General features: G+C 35.8%; 1 protein-coding gene across 1 annotated transcript; it reads left to right on the forward strand.

Annotated features, from left to right (window-relative positions):
* Nucleotides 1-8,484: 8,484 nt before the first annotated feature.
* Nucleotides 8,485-12,569, forward strand: LOC110889427 (LEAF RUST 10 DISEASE-RESISTANCE LOCUS RECEPTOR-LIKE PROTEIN KINASE-like 1.2). The gene is made up of 4 exons (XM_022136944.2): nucleotides 8,485-9,435; nucleotides 10,906-10,935; nucleotides 11,032-11,382; nucleotides 11,459-12,569. Exons 1-4 carry the CDS (start codon nucleotides 8,613-8,615, stop codon nucleotides 12,343-12,345), a joined length of 2,091 nt encoding a protein of 696 aa, XP_021992636.1. The 5' UTR covers nucleotides 8,485-8,612; the 3' UTR covers nucleotides 12,346-12,569.
* Nucleotides 12,570-18,109: the final 5,540 nt, after the last annotated feature.

Raw genomic sequence — 18,109 nt, forward strand, 5'->3', positions numbered from 1 at the left:
TGAATTCACTTTTCCTCTTCTCCATCCTGAAACCCTCGTAATGGTAACAAAAACCCTAACCAAATTCCACTGTATTCCCCAATCAATCTGTTAATCTCTGTAACACTCTTTCCCGTTATTACAGGATATCTTATGATTTCGGATGATTAGGTCCCGGATATATATTTTTAATAATTTTTTTAAATAAAATATAGAACTTACACTTCTGGGTTAACTGATGACCCAGACGAACCGACATAACTATTTATTACACCAAATTTACAGTTTAAAATAACAGAGTTTTAAACTCGAAAGCTTTGTCGTGCTTGATCATGCTTCTTCCTTCCCATGAACGTCTCCAAGTAGATAGCGGTGTAATAGTGTTCGGTTTTTCGCGAGCTTGGTCGTCCGTCCGGTTCCCGCCTTTGCGAAGGCGTTTACAAAACTACTTGACCACTCTCTCGTACAATCAATGTTCTAACTCGATCTCCAACTACTTGTATTCCATGATGGAGTGATCCGTGTGACCTGCAGTCACCATATACATCTACCTCATTAGTAGTTGGTGACACCTTCCTTAAATTAAACATATACATAACTAACATCCGCATCACGTTGATCTATCCAATTATTCTTCTGAATTTAATCGTTGCATTCCGGTTTGATTCTCCGAGAGCCCATAATCAATCTACCTGCACTTTCATTTCATACTCAATATATTCAATAGTAACTTGGCTAACATCGTTTGATCTTATTTGTATTAAAACCCATATATACATATATACAATTTCCATATGCTCGCATATACTAAATTCTAACACGAGCATACATTCCGTTCTATCCGCACACAAACTTACACTTTACATCCTAACACGTTCAAATGTACAAGTCTTAGGGGTAATCCACATTATCATGTTGATTATATACCCTCAAGGGTTTACCATAATTGATACAAACGAATGATAACTCTTACCTGTGCATAAACACACAACCTTGCTCATATATAAAATTTGGGTCAGAACACTGACCCGGCCTGGTCATTACTCAACATGGCCAAGTGACTGAGTTGGGCATTTTTATTAAACACTGACCCAATACTTCTACATACAAACTTCATCTATATTTGTACTAAGAGGTGAGTTCAGGAGTCACTTACCATTTTCCTTGTTTGACCTGTTATGATTTCACCATAGTGTCCTATTTCCATAATTCTTTGTTTAATCATCAACATATGGTCTAATTACCACTTTGTCCATTTGACCCGTTATGATTACACTACACGGTTTTATGTTAACAAATCTTTATTTGATTGCCAAATACATGATTCAACAGTGTTTTACCTATTTGACCCATTTCATGGTTGTCACCATGAGGTCTCGTCTTTAACAAGTTATTATTGTCACCAAAAGGTGATTCAATACCACTTTTACTCGTTTGACCCGTTATGGTTTAGACCATAGGGTCTCCTCGTATCGCATCATCGTTTATTACCAAAATGTAATCTCGTCATAACTTTATCCATTTTGACCCATTTCATGGTTTACTCCATGGGGTCTTATCTTAACAACATCATTCGTGGAATCGTATCCGATTCTTTGTTAACTTTGTTTTAACTAAATACTTCTCATTACGTAAGTAATGGTTCTATTTAGGAGGAGTAAGCTTTACTTACCTTGCGTCCGATCATGTTCTCTCATGTCTTTGACCCATTCCTTTACAAGCTCCCACCTAGATTGTCAATAGTCAAACTATTCACATAATATCCATATGATGGTTAGATTAGTCATCCTATATGACCATCACACCTTATGGACTTTTATACCATATTTCTCATTCAATTCTATTATAGGTCAGTTTGACTTTTTAAAAGTCAAAATGCCAATTGACACTTATAAATGCATTAACAAATTCAACAAAAATCATTTAGGCATTTCTTCATACACTTGGTGGGCATCATTTTTAATCTTAGCTCAATGTGTTTAAATTCTAACAATTTACTATGTATTCACTAGTATTTACACTTCATGTTATCCAAACACATTCAATCATCAAGATTTTATATATAAGTCTAATATTTACAAATTAACCTAAGGAGGTAAATTCTTAAGATCATACCAAAACCCATTTCACCTCTTATGAGGGTTTTAACCTAATATTATCAAGCATATGATTTTTTTATGTATTTCCATTCATGTCACAATTCTAAACCCAATTCACACATTAGTTTCATCATAACCCACATCACTTCGTACTTGAACAATCATCCAAGTATCTCATCCGGTTAAAAATCTCACAAAACCAACCAAGGTGATACTCATGAGCATTCACACAACGTCAATACACATTTTTAAGGTGACTAAATCACTAAACCTTTCCATTCCAGGAGAGTTCTACTAGAAAATCCACCAAAAGCAAAATTATAACATACCTTAGGTTTAGATTTATTAGAGACTTCAAATTTTCCAACATGCAAGCTTATCACTCGATTTACACTTTGATTTCACTAGATTTTCTTCAATTTAGGGTTTTGAGTGTTTCCCCCATTTCTCACTTTCTTTGGTCGATCAGAACACACAATGTGTGTTCTACACACAATATGTGTTCTTTTTAGTTTTGGCCTCTTTAATCTTCTTACTTTCCAATTGTCCAACTTTAGCCTCTTATCTTAGTTAGCTATTTAGTTTGGTTTAAACCCCATATAACACTACTAGTAATTAACCATTATGATAACTAGGTTTATATGTTCCTAGTTAAATTACGAAATTTGGGGATGTAACAACCCGATTCAATTTAAGTCCCGATCGTCCGGGCCTTTTATAAACTTTATCTTATAAAGCACTTATTTACTTTTTAACTTACATTAGGTTTATTTATTTAAATCTTAATGTTTATCGGGTTAATTTTTACCACTAAAGTTATTTTACCCGCTCATTCCCGGTTAACTTGGCTAAATCACCGAATTTGTTTTTGGGATGTTAGAATCTGGGCTAATATGTTAAAGTCATTAAATAATCACTTTGTTCTTACATCTAAACATCCATCAAGTAAACATTTTTTACTCGAGGCTGTGTTTAGGTGGTTGATCTGGAGGTTTTCCGATGGTAAAGGGTAGATGGTTGTGAGTGGTTTAGAGCGGAGAAGATGAAGTGGATGGTGTGCTCCACTTAAATTCCTAAATGTTAAATATATTTCTTTAAACTTTTTAGTTTTTCTATTTTCTTTTAAAAGTAAGAGTAATTTGTCATTTCACATGTACTTAACTGAACTAACTAACCTCCATCCAGTTAGGGGACTATTCGAGTAACAATCGAGCTAACAACAGGGAATAAGAGTGTAATTTCAAATAGTTGGAGACTAAAGGTGAAAATTGATCAAACCACAGAGATTATCCATGCATTTATGAAGACCGTAATATATGGATGAAAATATTGCAACTAGCCGGAAATTAAAACACATCATAAGAAAAGTCATAAACTTTTTAATTCTAAAGAGTATTTTTTTTTACCAGTGGCTTCCAAAACAAATCTCTAACATATCCAACTACCATATGAATTACCATATGGTTTATGTCTGAGAAAATAACAAAAATGATAAATTAACTAAATAGTACCGACTTATGTTATGATAATGCAATTCAAATTTAAAAGTAATTCATGTTGATAATATGTTGTAAAACAATTATAGCTATTAGTATTCGAATGAGAGGATGAGGAAATGTTTATCTTATTAACGGAAGTGTATTTTCTTATACTTTTCAATTATGCTCTACCTTTATAACAAGGTTGGAGAACTTGCTAGTCGCTAGTCGGCCGGTGAGGTGGGAACTAGCGACTACTCGTTATTACTCGAGATTAATCGGGATTAATCGGATTTGATTTTTTATATGTAATTTTCAGTTTTATGTATACATATACACATTTTTTATATGTATATATTTTAAGTAGCTAGGTTTTAACTCTTACTCAACTCATTTTTTAAGTATACAAGACTAATTGTTGTAATTCAGATGGTTTGGTTGGAAACTGGCCGAAATTTAGAGGTTTTGGCCGCAATATACAGGTTTTTCCCCCGAATTTGGTCGGAGTCGCCGATTTTTGGCTGGCCGACTAGGTCCGACTAAGACTGATTAGGCCCGACTAGGCCCGACTAGCGATTAATGGACTGATTACCAAAAAATTACTTAGTGGCCGACTAGCGATTAATCGCCGCCTAATCGCGTTTTTTACAACACTGCTTTATACGTTATATTTGATGTTTATTGATATAAACAATGAATCTCTGAGAATTTAAAAGAATGAATTAAATAAGTCAAATCTTTCAAGATATAAATCATAAATATTAATAGCCTTCGAAATTGTTTTATTTAGGGTAAATTACATTTTTCATCCTTTATGTTTGTATCGGATTGCAATAGATAGCCTTTAACCAATAATTACAGTAACAATCCTTTATTTGTAAATTTCATTACACCTTTTGTTCTTTAGCACTAACCAGGTTAAAATATGCAGTTATATGACATGTGCGTTACACATGAGGGTATGTTAGTCATTTTGCCTTTTATTTAAAATATCTTTATAATAAAATAGTTTTATTAAAAAAATCTAAAATATATATCTTTAAGCCCAAATATCTCTATCTCTTAACTCTCACACACACACACATACACACACACACTCAACCCTTTCTTTATCCCCTTCAATTTGAAACCCTAACCTAAAACACCAGAAAAACAATCTCTAATCTAAAATACCAGTAGTCCATTTCACCAAAAAAAATCATCACCATGACCGACCACCCTCGACCACCCTCGACCACCACCGTGCCTAGTTAACCTCCGTTCCGCCACCCAAATCCTCCACCACACCACCACCATCTTCTCCACACGCCACCACTTCCGAATACCCCTCATCTTCTCATTCTTCTCTCTCTAACTCCGACATGGAATCCCCACCACAAACCACCGCCACCAACGCGGTCGCCGCCCCTTGCTCCAGTTCTCTCGTGTCGGAACCCTAGACGATGATTTCGTTTCAGGGGATGAAGAACTTGATCATTGATTCTTTGGGAATGTTGAGAACACCCAATTGAATTGAATGAAAGCCAATTCATTTAATCCCCAATTTGGATTTTCTGATTTTGTTTCAGATAATGAGATTAGGGTTTTTGAAATTGTGCGTTGCAGTTGTTGTCTGTTGGGGTTGATCTTGAATACAATGAGTTGAATACATTGTTGTGGTGATGGTGGTGGGTAGCGGCTCACCATAACTTAAAGAGATATAAGGGAGTTGAGAAGAGAAGATGAGTTTTATGTGTGTGATTGCAGGTGAGGATGATGACAACAACAGAATAAGTTGAGACCTCACAAGCTTGTTTAGATAACTTTGTTTTAGAAGTCACTTGTGAAGGTTAGCCTTGTGGATTTGATGATTGCATCAACAGTTTCAGTCAAGAAAATATCATAATTTTAAGGGTGTTGGTGATAGTTAATGGTTGATGGTTGATGGTGATGATGGGTGTAGAGAGAGACAGTGAGAGAATAGAGATAGGAGAGAGAGAGAAGGGAGTTTTGTAGATTATTATATATGCAAGCACATGTGATATTTAATTGAAAATTTTAACCATGTTAGTGTCAAAGGACGAAAGGTGTAATGAATTTTCCAAATAAAGGATTGTGATTGTAATTATTAAAGTTAAAGGCTATCAATTGCAATCCGATACAAACATAAAGGACAAAAAGTCTAATTTACCCTTTTATTTAATGTATACTTAGGGGGTGTTTGCTTTTTAAGAAAAACCTCTTCTGACCTCTTATGTCTGCGCGGCGCAGACCGCGCGCAGACGTTTAGCTCTGTAGACCGTTTGTTTTTTTTGAAGACATTTCATTAAAAAATGTCTTTAAACCTCTGCGCGTCCTCTTCTCCACGCAGACATGGTCCACTGTCTTCCCACCTCTTCCAACCTCTTCCAACCCTCTCTCCATCCCTCTCCTAATCTAAAAAAACATAGCATCATCAGATAAACGTATATCGGTCAAACAACAAGCAATTAACCTCCGATAACAACTATAAAACTATTCAATCACATCACCTCTTAATTCGTACAAAATCAAGCAAAAAAGATAACAACTTTGAACAAACCTCATCTTTAGATCCGGTGCCATAGAAGGCAACAACGGTGGCAACAAGTCGAGCAACATCAATCAGTTGACTTAAATCCCTAAGCTTCTCCGCCGGTGCCAATTTCGATTTCTCTGCCTATTCATCGGAGCTCAAGAAGGTCTTGGCGGTACTGCAATCCCAAATCCAACCCACCCCAGATCAACAGAAAGTAAAAACCATTAGCCCCCATAAAAGTGTTAAGTTAATATAATTGATGCTTGAATTTAATGGGTTTTTGATATTTTTTTTTCATCGGAGCTCAAGAAGGTCACGTTGGGTGTTATAGTGGGTTTTTGATATTTGTGGCTTTATCAAGAAAAATGAAAAAAAAAAAAGTTCTTGTGTAGCATTTTGGATGGCCCTCACCACCGGCTTCAATGGGTTTCTTTGTTATGGGTAGCATTTTGATATTTGTGGAAGAAAGGGGTTTGGGAGAAGAGATAGGCAAAAAAAGTTTGCAAATGGGGTAAAGAGGTGAGATAATCAAACACTCTTTTTATTACACTCCGCAAACATTTGGTCCACCTCTTCTCGTGCAGATGTTTGCAGATGTGGTCCGCAGACTGCTGACTTTTTGCATCTGAAAAAACAAACACCACCTTAGAGGAGTGGGGGTGCCTCGTGATGAAGCGTGATGATTGGGTGACCACACGTAGGGATGTTCATGAGCCGATCCGATCCGATCGAGGGTATGCTCGTGCTCAGATTGAATTACAACTGATCGAATTTGCAAAACCGAGCACAAAAGTGATGCTCACGCCCGGATTGAATTTGAATCGAGCGGCTCGTTTTCGCTCGGTTTTGCTCGGTTTTTCTCATCACCGAAATTAAAACATGCGTAGCAAAAAAAAAAAAAACAAAAAACTGAAATCAAGACTATTATAAGGTTGCGTTCAACAAAAATAAATCCTAACTTAATTCAAACATGTCCAACACCTTACTAACAAAAGCAATACATAACTAAAATCATGATTCTAAAAATGTTCTTAACAATATCAAGAAGCACAAAATAAATTGCGAAATAGAAATTGTCATTTAGGTCAAAAGCCATAAACTTCTTCTTTAAGCTTGATCATCTCCATCCACAAAATTCAACTTCAAATCAACATATATAACCTATAAACACAAGCATTAAACAAAACCATTAAGTTCTACACATTACATAACAATTTTTATGGTTTGTTAATTATAAAAATACCTTTCATATATTATTAGACCCGTCTGTAGTCAACACATCAATTTCCAATTTTTCTTCATCTCTTGCAGTTTGCTACACATTAAAAAAACAAAATACAAATGCTAATCCATAAACTACAAAAGTATAAATTAGGGTTAGATTTGGTATTAACTATTAAGTTGGGCTAATATATTTTTTGAGCTTTTAATCTTTGATATATATATATATATATATATATATATATATATATATATATATATATATATATATATATATATATATATATTAATTATTTAATAAAAATAATTCGAGCGAAACCGAGCGATCGACAAGCGAGCGGACCTTTGCTCATGCTTGGATTGAATTTGAATCGAACCGATCCGAGCGGCTCATTTACAAACTGAGTGAGAATCGAACGAACATTTTCAAGCATTTTTCAAGCGATCGTCGAGCAGTTTGGACAGCCCTAACCACACGTGGAACACCGCCGCCGGTCCTTGTGACCACGCGTTGTGGTGACCACGCGATCTGAAATTACCTGCTTCCACTTAATTTCATTCTTCTTGCAACAGAAACCATAATCCATCACTAGTGATGGGTACCCGCTAAAATCCATCCTAATTACAATATTCTTTAGGGGGCAATATCACATTCTAAGGGTGAAGGGGGTGCTCACCTAATAGGTGAGTCCCCTCTCTTACGCCAAACCAATCCCCGAGTGCCACGTCAACTCCCCTCTTAAACTCCCCTAACACCCCAATTTGATGGCGCCACTCCCCTCTTAACTCTCCTTATTTTTTTATTCAAAAAAAAAAAAAAGGAAAAGCTTTGATTGGTTGGAAATTATCTTGGCCCCACCATCCCTCTCCTTCTTCAGCGGTGAACCCACACCCAAATCAGACCCCGATTCGGGACCCCGCAGTGATGGCGGCGGTGTTCCCGATCGGGGAATCCCATCACCGATCGCCTTCACCGCTTACACCCCGTTCACCCTAAAGAACAAAAAGAATCAGACATATCTGTCCAGTCATATCACACCCATTGAATATCGACTCGTGTTGAAATTTGAATGCCAGGTCAACTTCAAATTTGTTAATTAGTCAAGAAAGAAGTTTCTGTTACAATTTCTTTCATTGTTACATACGTATTTACGCGTCGTTGATGGAAATTGACGTTTAAAAAGTATCAAAAGACTTGTTCCACTTTCAATATTTTCCCCATAAACCACCTTCCTTTCAACTTCATTCATTGTTCATCATCCTCATTCATCGGTTCCTTCCCAAACTGCCCCGAACACCATGAAACCCCGTCTAGACCCGAGCCCCGCTCTATTAGCCATAACGGTGGTTCTAGCCACCATCATCTCTTTTCCAGTCGCTCGTTGCCAGGACACTAGTCCATACGATATATGTGGTCAGTCGGTCCAGTGTGGAGACATCGATAAAATCGAGTACCCTTTTTGGCTGTCAGGCAGGCCACAACATTGCGGCCACCCGGATTTTCAGCTATCCTGCCGATCTGATGTTCCTATGCTCCGTTTAGGACCAGGACCAGTAGACTATCGGGTCCTAAAAACCGACAGCAGTATACACACAGTCACTGTTGCTAGAAATGATCTGTGGGAAACCCTTTGCCCTCAAACTCTTTACAACACCACCTATAACACTACACTTTTCAACGGCAATAATCTTGGCCAGGAGGATGTATCTTTGTACTACGGATGCCAAGGTATATTAGGTGTGAGTCCGTTGGCTGCTAGTTTTCGGTTCAGTTGCAATGTGAATCAGACACAAAGTGATAGTTATTTCTACAGAACCAGTTTCATCGACACTGATACTACGATTAGCAGTTTTTTGGTGCAATGCAACAGTCATATAACTGTACCAGTGGATCAGTCTTGGGCAAATCGAATACTTACTGCTACAGATAGTGAATTGAAACAAGCTTTGCAGGATGGTTTCAATCTACGGTGGACAGCGTATAACGAAGAGTGTGATCAGTGTGTTCGGTCCGGTGGTAGATGTGGGTCTAACTTAACTTCACCTTACCAGTTTGTTTGCTACTGTGCTAGTGGGAACTTTTCTGCAACTTGTAACAACGTTCCGGTCGAAAGTGGAGGAGGTAAGTGATTGTTCTGATCATGTAGTCTTATATTTCGGTTCTTGGTCTAGTGGCATCATGTGTTTATCTTTACCAAAATTGTTTGCGTCCCACAGAAGTCTAAATAAAATACATTTGAATCGGCCGATTAAATTTAATGAATGAATGCATCATTAATCGGAAAGCTGGTTGCTTAGAATTGACACAAACTCAACTACCCGGTTAATTTGACCATTTCAATAATATTTTAAAACTGTGAATCTGTTTCATATTTTTTTTTTAGAGTTTGTCAATATTGAAAAAAATATAAAGTTCACTTTTATTGAAAAGTCGCCAATATAATTTTTTTAAGTTGAACTTTTTATCCACGTTTTTATGTTTCAAAGTTCGCAAGATAAGAAAATTTTACAAATAAAATGAGAAGTATAATTATTTTTATAAGATACATGAGTTTCATAAGTATCCCAAAAGCTTATAAAAGTTATTAGCCATGTTATATTATATTTACGTTTTATTTGTGCTTAATAAGTTGTGTATTCCAAGACTAATGTTGGGCAGATTAATAGTTTAAAATATAAAAAATCTCGAATATGTAAATAACATGTTTTGCTGATACAATTGTAGTTTGGTGGTAATATGAATATAATAAAATAAAAATAATTGTTAGGTGGACTTTGGACTTATTCAGCGTTGTACATTCTTGACCACCTTTTTAAATTTTAAAAATTATTGTATGCTTGATTGCTTGTCATTTGTGTTTAGGAATCGCAGGATTGGTCCCAAAAAGTTTAATTATATTAATCAAACAATTATAAATATCATATTCTAGATGCCTGTTAATTTATTCCACATAATTTATTAATGGCGTTTTGTGCACCATTTAACTAGAACTGCAAAAATCTTATAAACATTTGTACTTTATGTTTAACATGTAACGTACAATGCGGTTATTTAACTGATTAATTTACTCTTTTTCTGGCGAAAATCTTATAAATATTTGTACTTTATGTTTAACATGTAATGTACAAATTTAGCTAGAATTGCGAAAATCTTATAAACATTTGTACTTTATGTTTAACATGTAACGTACAAGACGGTTATTTAACTGATTATTTTACTCTTTTTCTGGTTCTCATGACAATGTATCACACTATCTAAAAATGTATTATTCAATAATCATGGTTCATTATTTAAAATTGATTATGTATTGAACGTGTTACATGCCCCAAGCAATAAAATTACTAGGATACTTAATTTCTCCAACATGTTATTTTAATTACTATACAGTTGGAACAATTATTTTAATCAATATGTGACATGAGAAATTAAAGTGAGACTGTAGGAGATTATTAAGTTTTCTTACATGTAGTTTTACAGATATTTTCCATGTAATTACAAGAGTAACTTTAAGCAATAGATGCTAGAGAAAATAGCTCTATTCCAGGAAATAAATTTTAATCTAACATTTCTTAAAATTCTGTATTATTGCAGGTGGTTCAAAAAGTAGTTCTATTGGTATAGGTATGGATTTTCCTCTGTTTAAATAGACAAAACTTTCTTCTTTGAATCCTAGTACTTTCAATCCTAAAATCTAAATCTTTTGTCTTTGAATCCTAGTACTTGGAATCGTGGGTGGGGTTATTGCGGTCGCTGTAGTGGGAGTTGTTTTATTTGTTTGCCGACGGAGAAAAAGGCGTGGGATCAAAGCAGCATCACCTACCCAAACCGAGACCAAAGCCATTTTGGCTGCTGCTGGTTCGAGCCAAGCACTAACTAGTGACACTTCTAATTTCACTTCCAGCATCCCTTCATATCCTTCATCAAAAACATCAGAAACATCTAAAGAGCTCGTAAAAAGTACATATTTTGGAGCTCAGGTTTTTACCTATGAAGAACTAGAAGTAGCCACAGATAACTTCAATGATTCAAAGCAACTTGGAGATGGTGGTTTTGGAGCTGTGTACTATGGTAATACTTATAAACATGCAACTGTGTTTTCTAAATCTATGAGGCTTTGGTTTAACTGGTTGGATTATGTTTTCAGGTAAGCTTCTTGATGGTCGAGAAGTTGCTGTCAAGCGTTTATACGAAAACAATTTCAAACGGGTTGAGCAATTCGTAAACGAAGTTAGGATCCTGACAAAGTTAGACCATGAAAACCTGGTAAAATTATTCGGGTGCACCTCAAAGCGAAGCAGAGAACTTCTTTTAGTTTATGAATACATTCCCAATGGTACAATAGCTGATCATCTTCATGGAAAACTAGCAAACTCAAGCTCGAGTTTGTTTTCATGGTCCATACGCCTCAACGTTGCCATACAAACAGCTGATGCACTAGCATATCTCCACAAATCAGGCATCATTCATCGTGATGTGAAAAGCAACAATATTTTGTTAGATAAAAGTTTCCAAGTAAAAGTTGCTGATTTTGGGCTGTCAAGACTATTTGAAAATGTTACACATGTTTCAACTGCACCACAAGGGACTCCTGGCTATGTTGATCCGGAATACTACCAATGCTATCAGTTGACAGATAAAAGTGATGTTTATAGCTTCGGGGTTGTGTTGATGGAGCTCATATCTTCCTTACCCGCGGTTGATACCAGCAGGCACAGGCTTGACATAAACCTGGCTAATATGGCAGTAACCAAGATTCAAAATCAAACATTGAGCGAGTTGGTTGACAAAACTATCGGGTTCGAAACAAATGGTTTGGTGAGGAGGAAGACCACTTTGGTGGCTGAGCTGGCTTTCCGGTGTCTTCAACATAATAAAGATATGAGGCCCACGATGAAAGAAGTGGTCGATACTTTAAAAGGGATTCAGAATGACGATTTGAATGCTCAGAAACCAGAAGTGCTTGATATTGTGGTGGATGATGGTGGTATGTTCAAGGGTCATAACACAGAACCGACATCACCGGATCAGTAACAAAGTGGTCACCAAATTCTTCTGATGGTTGATCGGACTTTCTTGGATGTGGAAATACTATGTTTCTTGCTATATATGTAGAGTGTTGTTATATGAGAACACATGACAGCAGCAAGTTCTAGAGAGAATGTGAATACTAAAATCTTAGCTATTAAAATCATAATCCTCTGCTTTCAGAGTGTATCTAGGTATTTTTGTATGTGATTCGTTCATTATTTTTGACACACTTATATTTTTCGCCTTACATAAAAAATTGCTAGATTTTCTCTGAATCTACTTAATTGCTAATTAAGTACTTTAGAGATTGAGATATTCACTGAGATTTAACCTTGTAAACACTTTAGAGATTCACTTTGCTACCATAGAGACTTGTCTATAATCCAAAACAATGTCCCAGTTGATATCTATTTTAAAATAATTTTATGTAGATATTTTATTTAGAAGAATTTATATTTATATAGCTAGCTCAAAATCGACTTGGTTGTAAATCGGCTCAATTTGTAAACAAGTGAAGTTCGAGTCTACCCTGGTTTGGGTCTCTTTTGCTCGTGATAACCCTACTCTGGATCAACCGAAAATTAAAAAAAAAAAAAAAAAAAAAAAAAAAAAAAAAAACCTACTCTTGCCCTGGCCCACCTGATCAAATCAGCTATCCAATGTGATGAAGAAAATGGACCCGGTATTTGGAAAAGCGACCCCAGTGACTTTTAATGTGGCTGAATAATACTCGTGACTAATTTGTGTGATATTTAAGAACTTAAGACTTATTCATAGTAATCTAGAAGTATATTTTCTTGATAGAACTCAATAAATCAAGACAACATTATGGTGGTTTACATCCATTGAACTCAGTTATCCTTTCACCTACTCTAGATATTGACCCATGTAGATATTTTAGAGACACTTGACATTGACGGTTGACCCTCATATAAGAGGACGGTGGTGTAGATTTTGGCCATTGTCCTATTTCATTAATCAGCTCTGATTCTATTTCAATGTTTCCTTCTTGATCTAGGCAACCGCACGAGACCACCTTCGTTGCATTGGTGGTGATCCTGGTCTTTTCCATTGTTTCCCAGTCCTGTAGTGCAAAGAACCTCGGCCGTATGACATACATGGAGATCAAAGATAATATCAATCACATCTGTAATTAATGATGTTGTTCGAGACAGGAATTGTAATTAGTCAAATGAGGAACATCTTCAAATGTGGATCTTCAAGGAATGGGTGGTGCTGTTGCACAAGGTCGTTAAAGAAGTAAAATTACTATAGTTTAAAATTGATCTTTAGAGCATACCATATATTAAGCTTGTAATTTACCCCTAATTAATATACCATAAATCAACGATTATAATCATACTTAGTAAATCCCACTAATTGTAAAGTAAAGGTAGAGTCTGGGGAGGGTAAGATGTAAACAACCTTACCTCTATCTCGTAGGAATAGAGATGCTACTTCCAGCAAGACCCCGACTCGATAGTAGTTTTGCATTCAGCCTTGGACATAAGACACATAACACTCAGCAATCGGGACAAAGACCGATTAGTGCATGTACCCTTTTGTCTTTCAGCAATCAACGCCACCACATGATGCATGATTAACCGTCCTTAGCTTTTAACGTTATTTTCACAAAATTAGTAAAATAACGTTAAAATTAGTGCACTTTCACTACAAGAAACTACCACTTTTAGTGGCGACACCATTAGTAGCAACAGGCGAAATGTCGCCGCTATTGGTCGATCCGCGTCCCGGAGTCTGAAACCAAACCCTAGCTGTTAATCCTTATCCTGATCTAACGGTTGGGGATTTAAAGGACGTTAGTGGCGACAACTGTCTCCGCTAGAAGTCAATCCGTGTGAAGCTTGAAAAGAGCTGATCTCTGCCCTTGATATGAAACACCTATATAACTTATTTGCGTCTAGAAGAAATGACATCCAAAAGACGCTAAAAACATAAACTTTTTAAAATGTACAAATCTTTCACAACTTAAAAGGTAAAAACACTAGTATCATTAACACGTGATTTTAACGAAATTTGGGTATGACCCGTCCGTAAGACGAGTGTATCCCTGTATTAACCATCAACAAACAAACAAGTTTACGACCCGTTCGACTAGACACACGACTAAGACCATACACCAAGTATTAACAAGTGTAACTACTAACAATGTCATACCAAAATCGGACATTTGACTCAAAACATTAATACATAATAGCGGAAGCGCTTGATGTTCATAAGGTGTGCATATGCTCGCTCCAATTTGCCAAGTCGCCTACATTGAGGATTTACCTACATTTGACATAACAAATAGGTTAGTATTTCGCCACTAACAATTTTCGGTAATAAACCCATTTATTTCTTTCTCAGATAAGCATCATTCAATTACTTCACTAACCGTTAAACGGTTCCTTACATGCTTGTCTCAAATAGAGGCTAAGCATACTTTACTTAACATACCCGTTAGGAACGGATACTAGCATCATTACATCACCTTCATTCGAATTGTTCATAATGAACAATCATAGTCATTTCATTCTTACATCATACCCCGATTCGAGAAAGACGGATCGAGTAGGCTTTCGTCCATTGCATACATAACTTCCCATACCCGGTTCAACTAGAAGAACCGAATATGATGCTTTATCTTTCATAACTTCTTCATTCCTTTCAATCCGTTATGACGGACCTTACTTTTACTTTCGAAAAATCATAGAATTCAATTCTAACAACTTTGACATAACCAAACAATACAAGTAAGATTTATTATACATATGACAACATCATAAATACAGAAATGCGGTGTACACTAACGTACCTCGATCTTGTGAACTTTCTGATTTCCTAGTGTTGGAACCTTCTTCTTTCGCGCCTATAACAACACATTCATTCCTTTATTTAGTACAACTAAATCTCATTCATTCACCTTCCAAATTATACATATTATTCTTTTAAGCATTTCATCAAACACTTGGTGGGCATCGTATTTACTAGCATTATGTACAAGTATACAAAGCATGAATTCCTACTAGTTCATCTTATAATTCATCAACATTCAACCCATGTTCATAACCTTCTTTTATCCTACATAAATTTTCTAAGATTCAAGCATTACTACATCATCATATTTCAAGATTCCACATGATTATAGCTTCTTTGATCATCCTATTCATACCACAATTTCACAAAGTGGGTTTTTACCAAAATCTTTCAAATAACCTAAAAATCAACATGATTCTTGTCCTAGAAGGTAACCCTAACTCAGATTTCTCACATTTAGACATAAAAATTCGAGATTGGGTTGTAACCCTCATCCTACAAATCATAATTTCAGAAAATAAAACTTACCACTTCACTAATTAGGGTTAGATACTCGAAAATAGGGGCTCATGCATTAGCTTCTCCTTGAGATTTCAAGTGAATTGATGGGATTTAGCAAGCTAGGGTTTGCTTGTTCTTCCCCCTGCTCTGATCGAACCCAGAACCCCCAAATGTGGGTATTTTTCAAATTTGTTTACTATTAAAACCTTTTAATTTATTATTTACACATTAAACCCTCCCACTTTGAAAGAGTGTTTAATTTGGGCTTTTCCATAAACTAACTACCGTTTCGCCATATCTCATAACTATGTTAAATTCTTTGTTTATTTTTACTTATTGTTATATTAAACATTTTTGGGGTGTTACAAGTCTACCCCCCCTTAAAAGAGGTTTCGTCCCCGAAACCTTCCTCATTCCAACTACACCACTTCTACGCTTACTTTTTCATCTATTCATTTACGATGCTTAATGTAACATAGATGCATTCGGGATCTTGGCAAGAGTTTCATTCATGCATAAACGTATTTGTACGCATTGTCCATCTGTTCTTAAATCAAGTAAATTACATTCATAATCACATATAAGTCAGAATCTGATCCAGAGCTCTTATTAGTGTCGTTTTCACCTTATAATGCTAGTTCCTAGCATATATCATCACTAGCGGTTCGTTCATTGAAATTTATTCCAAAGTATACTATTGGTCGTACAAGCTTATGCTTACGGCTCGTTTCTATCTTTCTAAATAAGCGTAACATATTCATACATTTATTAATATAAATAAATCGATTTATTTCATTCCGCACACGAATCATGCACGATATAATTCATTATTGTAATCATGAGCAAACCCCATTATCCCATTACTAACTTTCTTCTAATTACTTTCTTGTTCATATGAGGGCTTAGCATAACATTATACGTATACTATAAACATTTAATGATTTTGTGGTACTAATGCAAAGCTACCCACTTCCTAATTACTTTTTCATACTTAATACGAGTATAAGGTATCATTCTACGGTTACTACCGTCACTTGAACTAATCACAAGTTTGAGTTTAGCCTTAAATTTAATCCTTCACACACTTTATTATTAGCTCCTTGCATGAACTACTTATGATAACAACTAGGTATGTTGTGTACGAGCATTTGACTAATTCAGCTCAAACTTTCATTTAAGGCCTTTAGATCTCCCTCTTAATGACATTCATACCTTCTCACGCTGACCGTTACAGGTCGATCATTGTATACCATACCATAATTATTCTACCATTCATTTTGTTCATACTTACAAATAAATCTACGGATTCTTATCATTAATCAAGAATTAAACATTTTACTAACCTCGCCTTCAATGCATAAGTCGGTTATCCGTGCGCCGGATCGATCCGCTTCTTTATATGTACCTTGCGTACCAGACTTGGTCTCATTAATTCATAAAATATGCTCCCACTCGTGGGCATCCTTCCACTAGCTTCATTACTAACATCTCACTAAGAATTCCATCATATTTGTCTATAAATAAACAGTTAGCACATAACCCTTCATAACTGCGTCCTGCGGGGTGTTTGTTCGCCCATTGCCTCTTTCACAATTTTCTTACGTACATGCTAAAACATATCATACATTCCATTTCTTACATACAATCCTTTCTTTTTATTGGTTATTTCTCCAACTTTCGCAGTTTGACCTTTCAAGGTCAGACTAACACCCCCTCACCTATTAGTAATAAACTTGACAAACCGAACATTAAATACCGGGTTCAAATGGCCATCGCCATTTGACCCGTATAACTTATTTGAGTTTGGTACTTAGTTTTTATTCTTACTTGCTTATTCTGTCTTCACTTACGGATTCGAACTTTTAATTTATTACCTTTCATTCTTACTGGGTTGGATCCATTTCTCAGATTCTAAACATTTTCATCCGTACCTTTCGTTCTTCTGTCGTATCATTTACCATGTCATTTCTTATGATATATTTTCGTATTAATCTTCTACATTCAACTTCAAGTGTTGGGTCCTAGCACTAATTCCATGTCCTAATTCATGTAGTGCGTCTCAACGCAACACTCTACATCCTATTTCTAGTGGTGTTCCCATCCTTCTTTCTTGAGTTTGTTTTACCTTCAATCGTAAGCTTATACTTTTCATTCTTATCTTTCTCTCTTATATTGACCCGATCCCTTAAGAATCGTTAGACCCCTTTTTACTAGCTTGTCCGGACATAAGTGAGATGTTTCTCGTGTTTTTCTCAAGCTTCGGTCAATACATACATGACCATCCCTTAATATACCATTTCCATTTGTTCGTTCACCGTATTTGGTGTTAATTTACCTACTTTCCCTAACATGTCTCTACTAATGAGTATCCTACATTACACATTTGTATTTCTTACGTAATACTTCTAGCATTTGTAAGTAATTATTATTTACTGTCTTGTACAAT

This window comes from Helianthus annuus, chromosome 11, assembly GCF_002127325.2.
Source record: "Helianthus annuus cultivar XRQ/B chromosome 11, HanXRQr2.0-SUNRISE, whole genome shotgun sequence".
NCBI classification, from domain to species: Eukaryota; Viridiplantae; Streptophyta; class Magnoliopsida; order Asterales; family Asteraceae; genus Helianthus; species Helianthus annuus.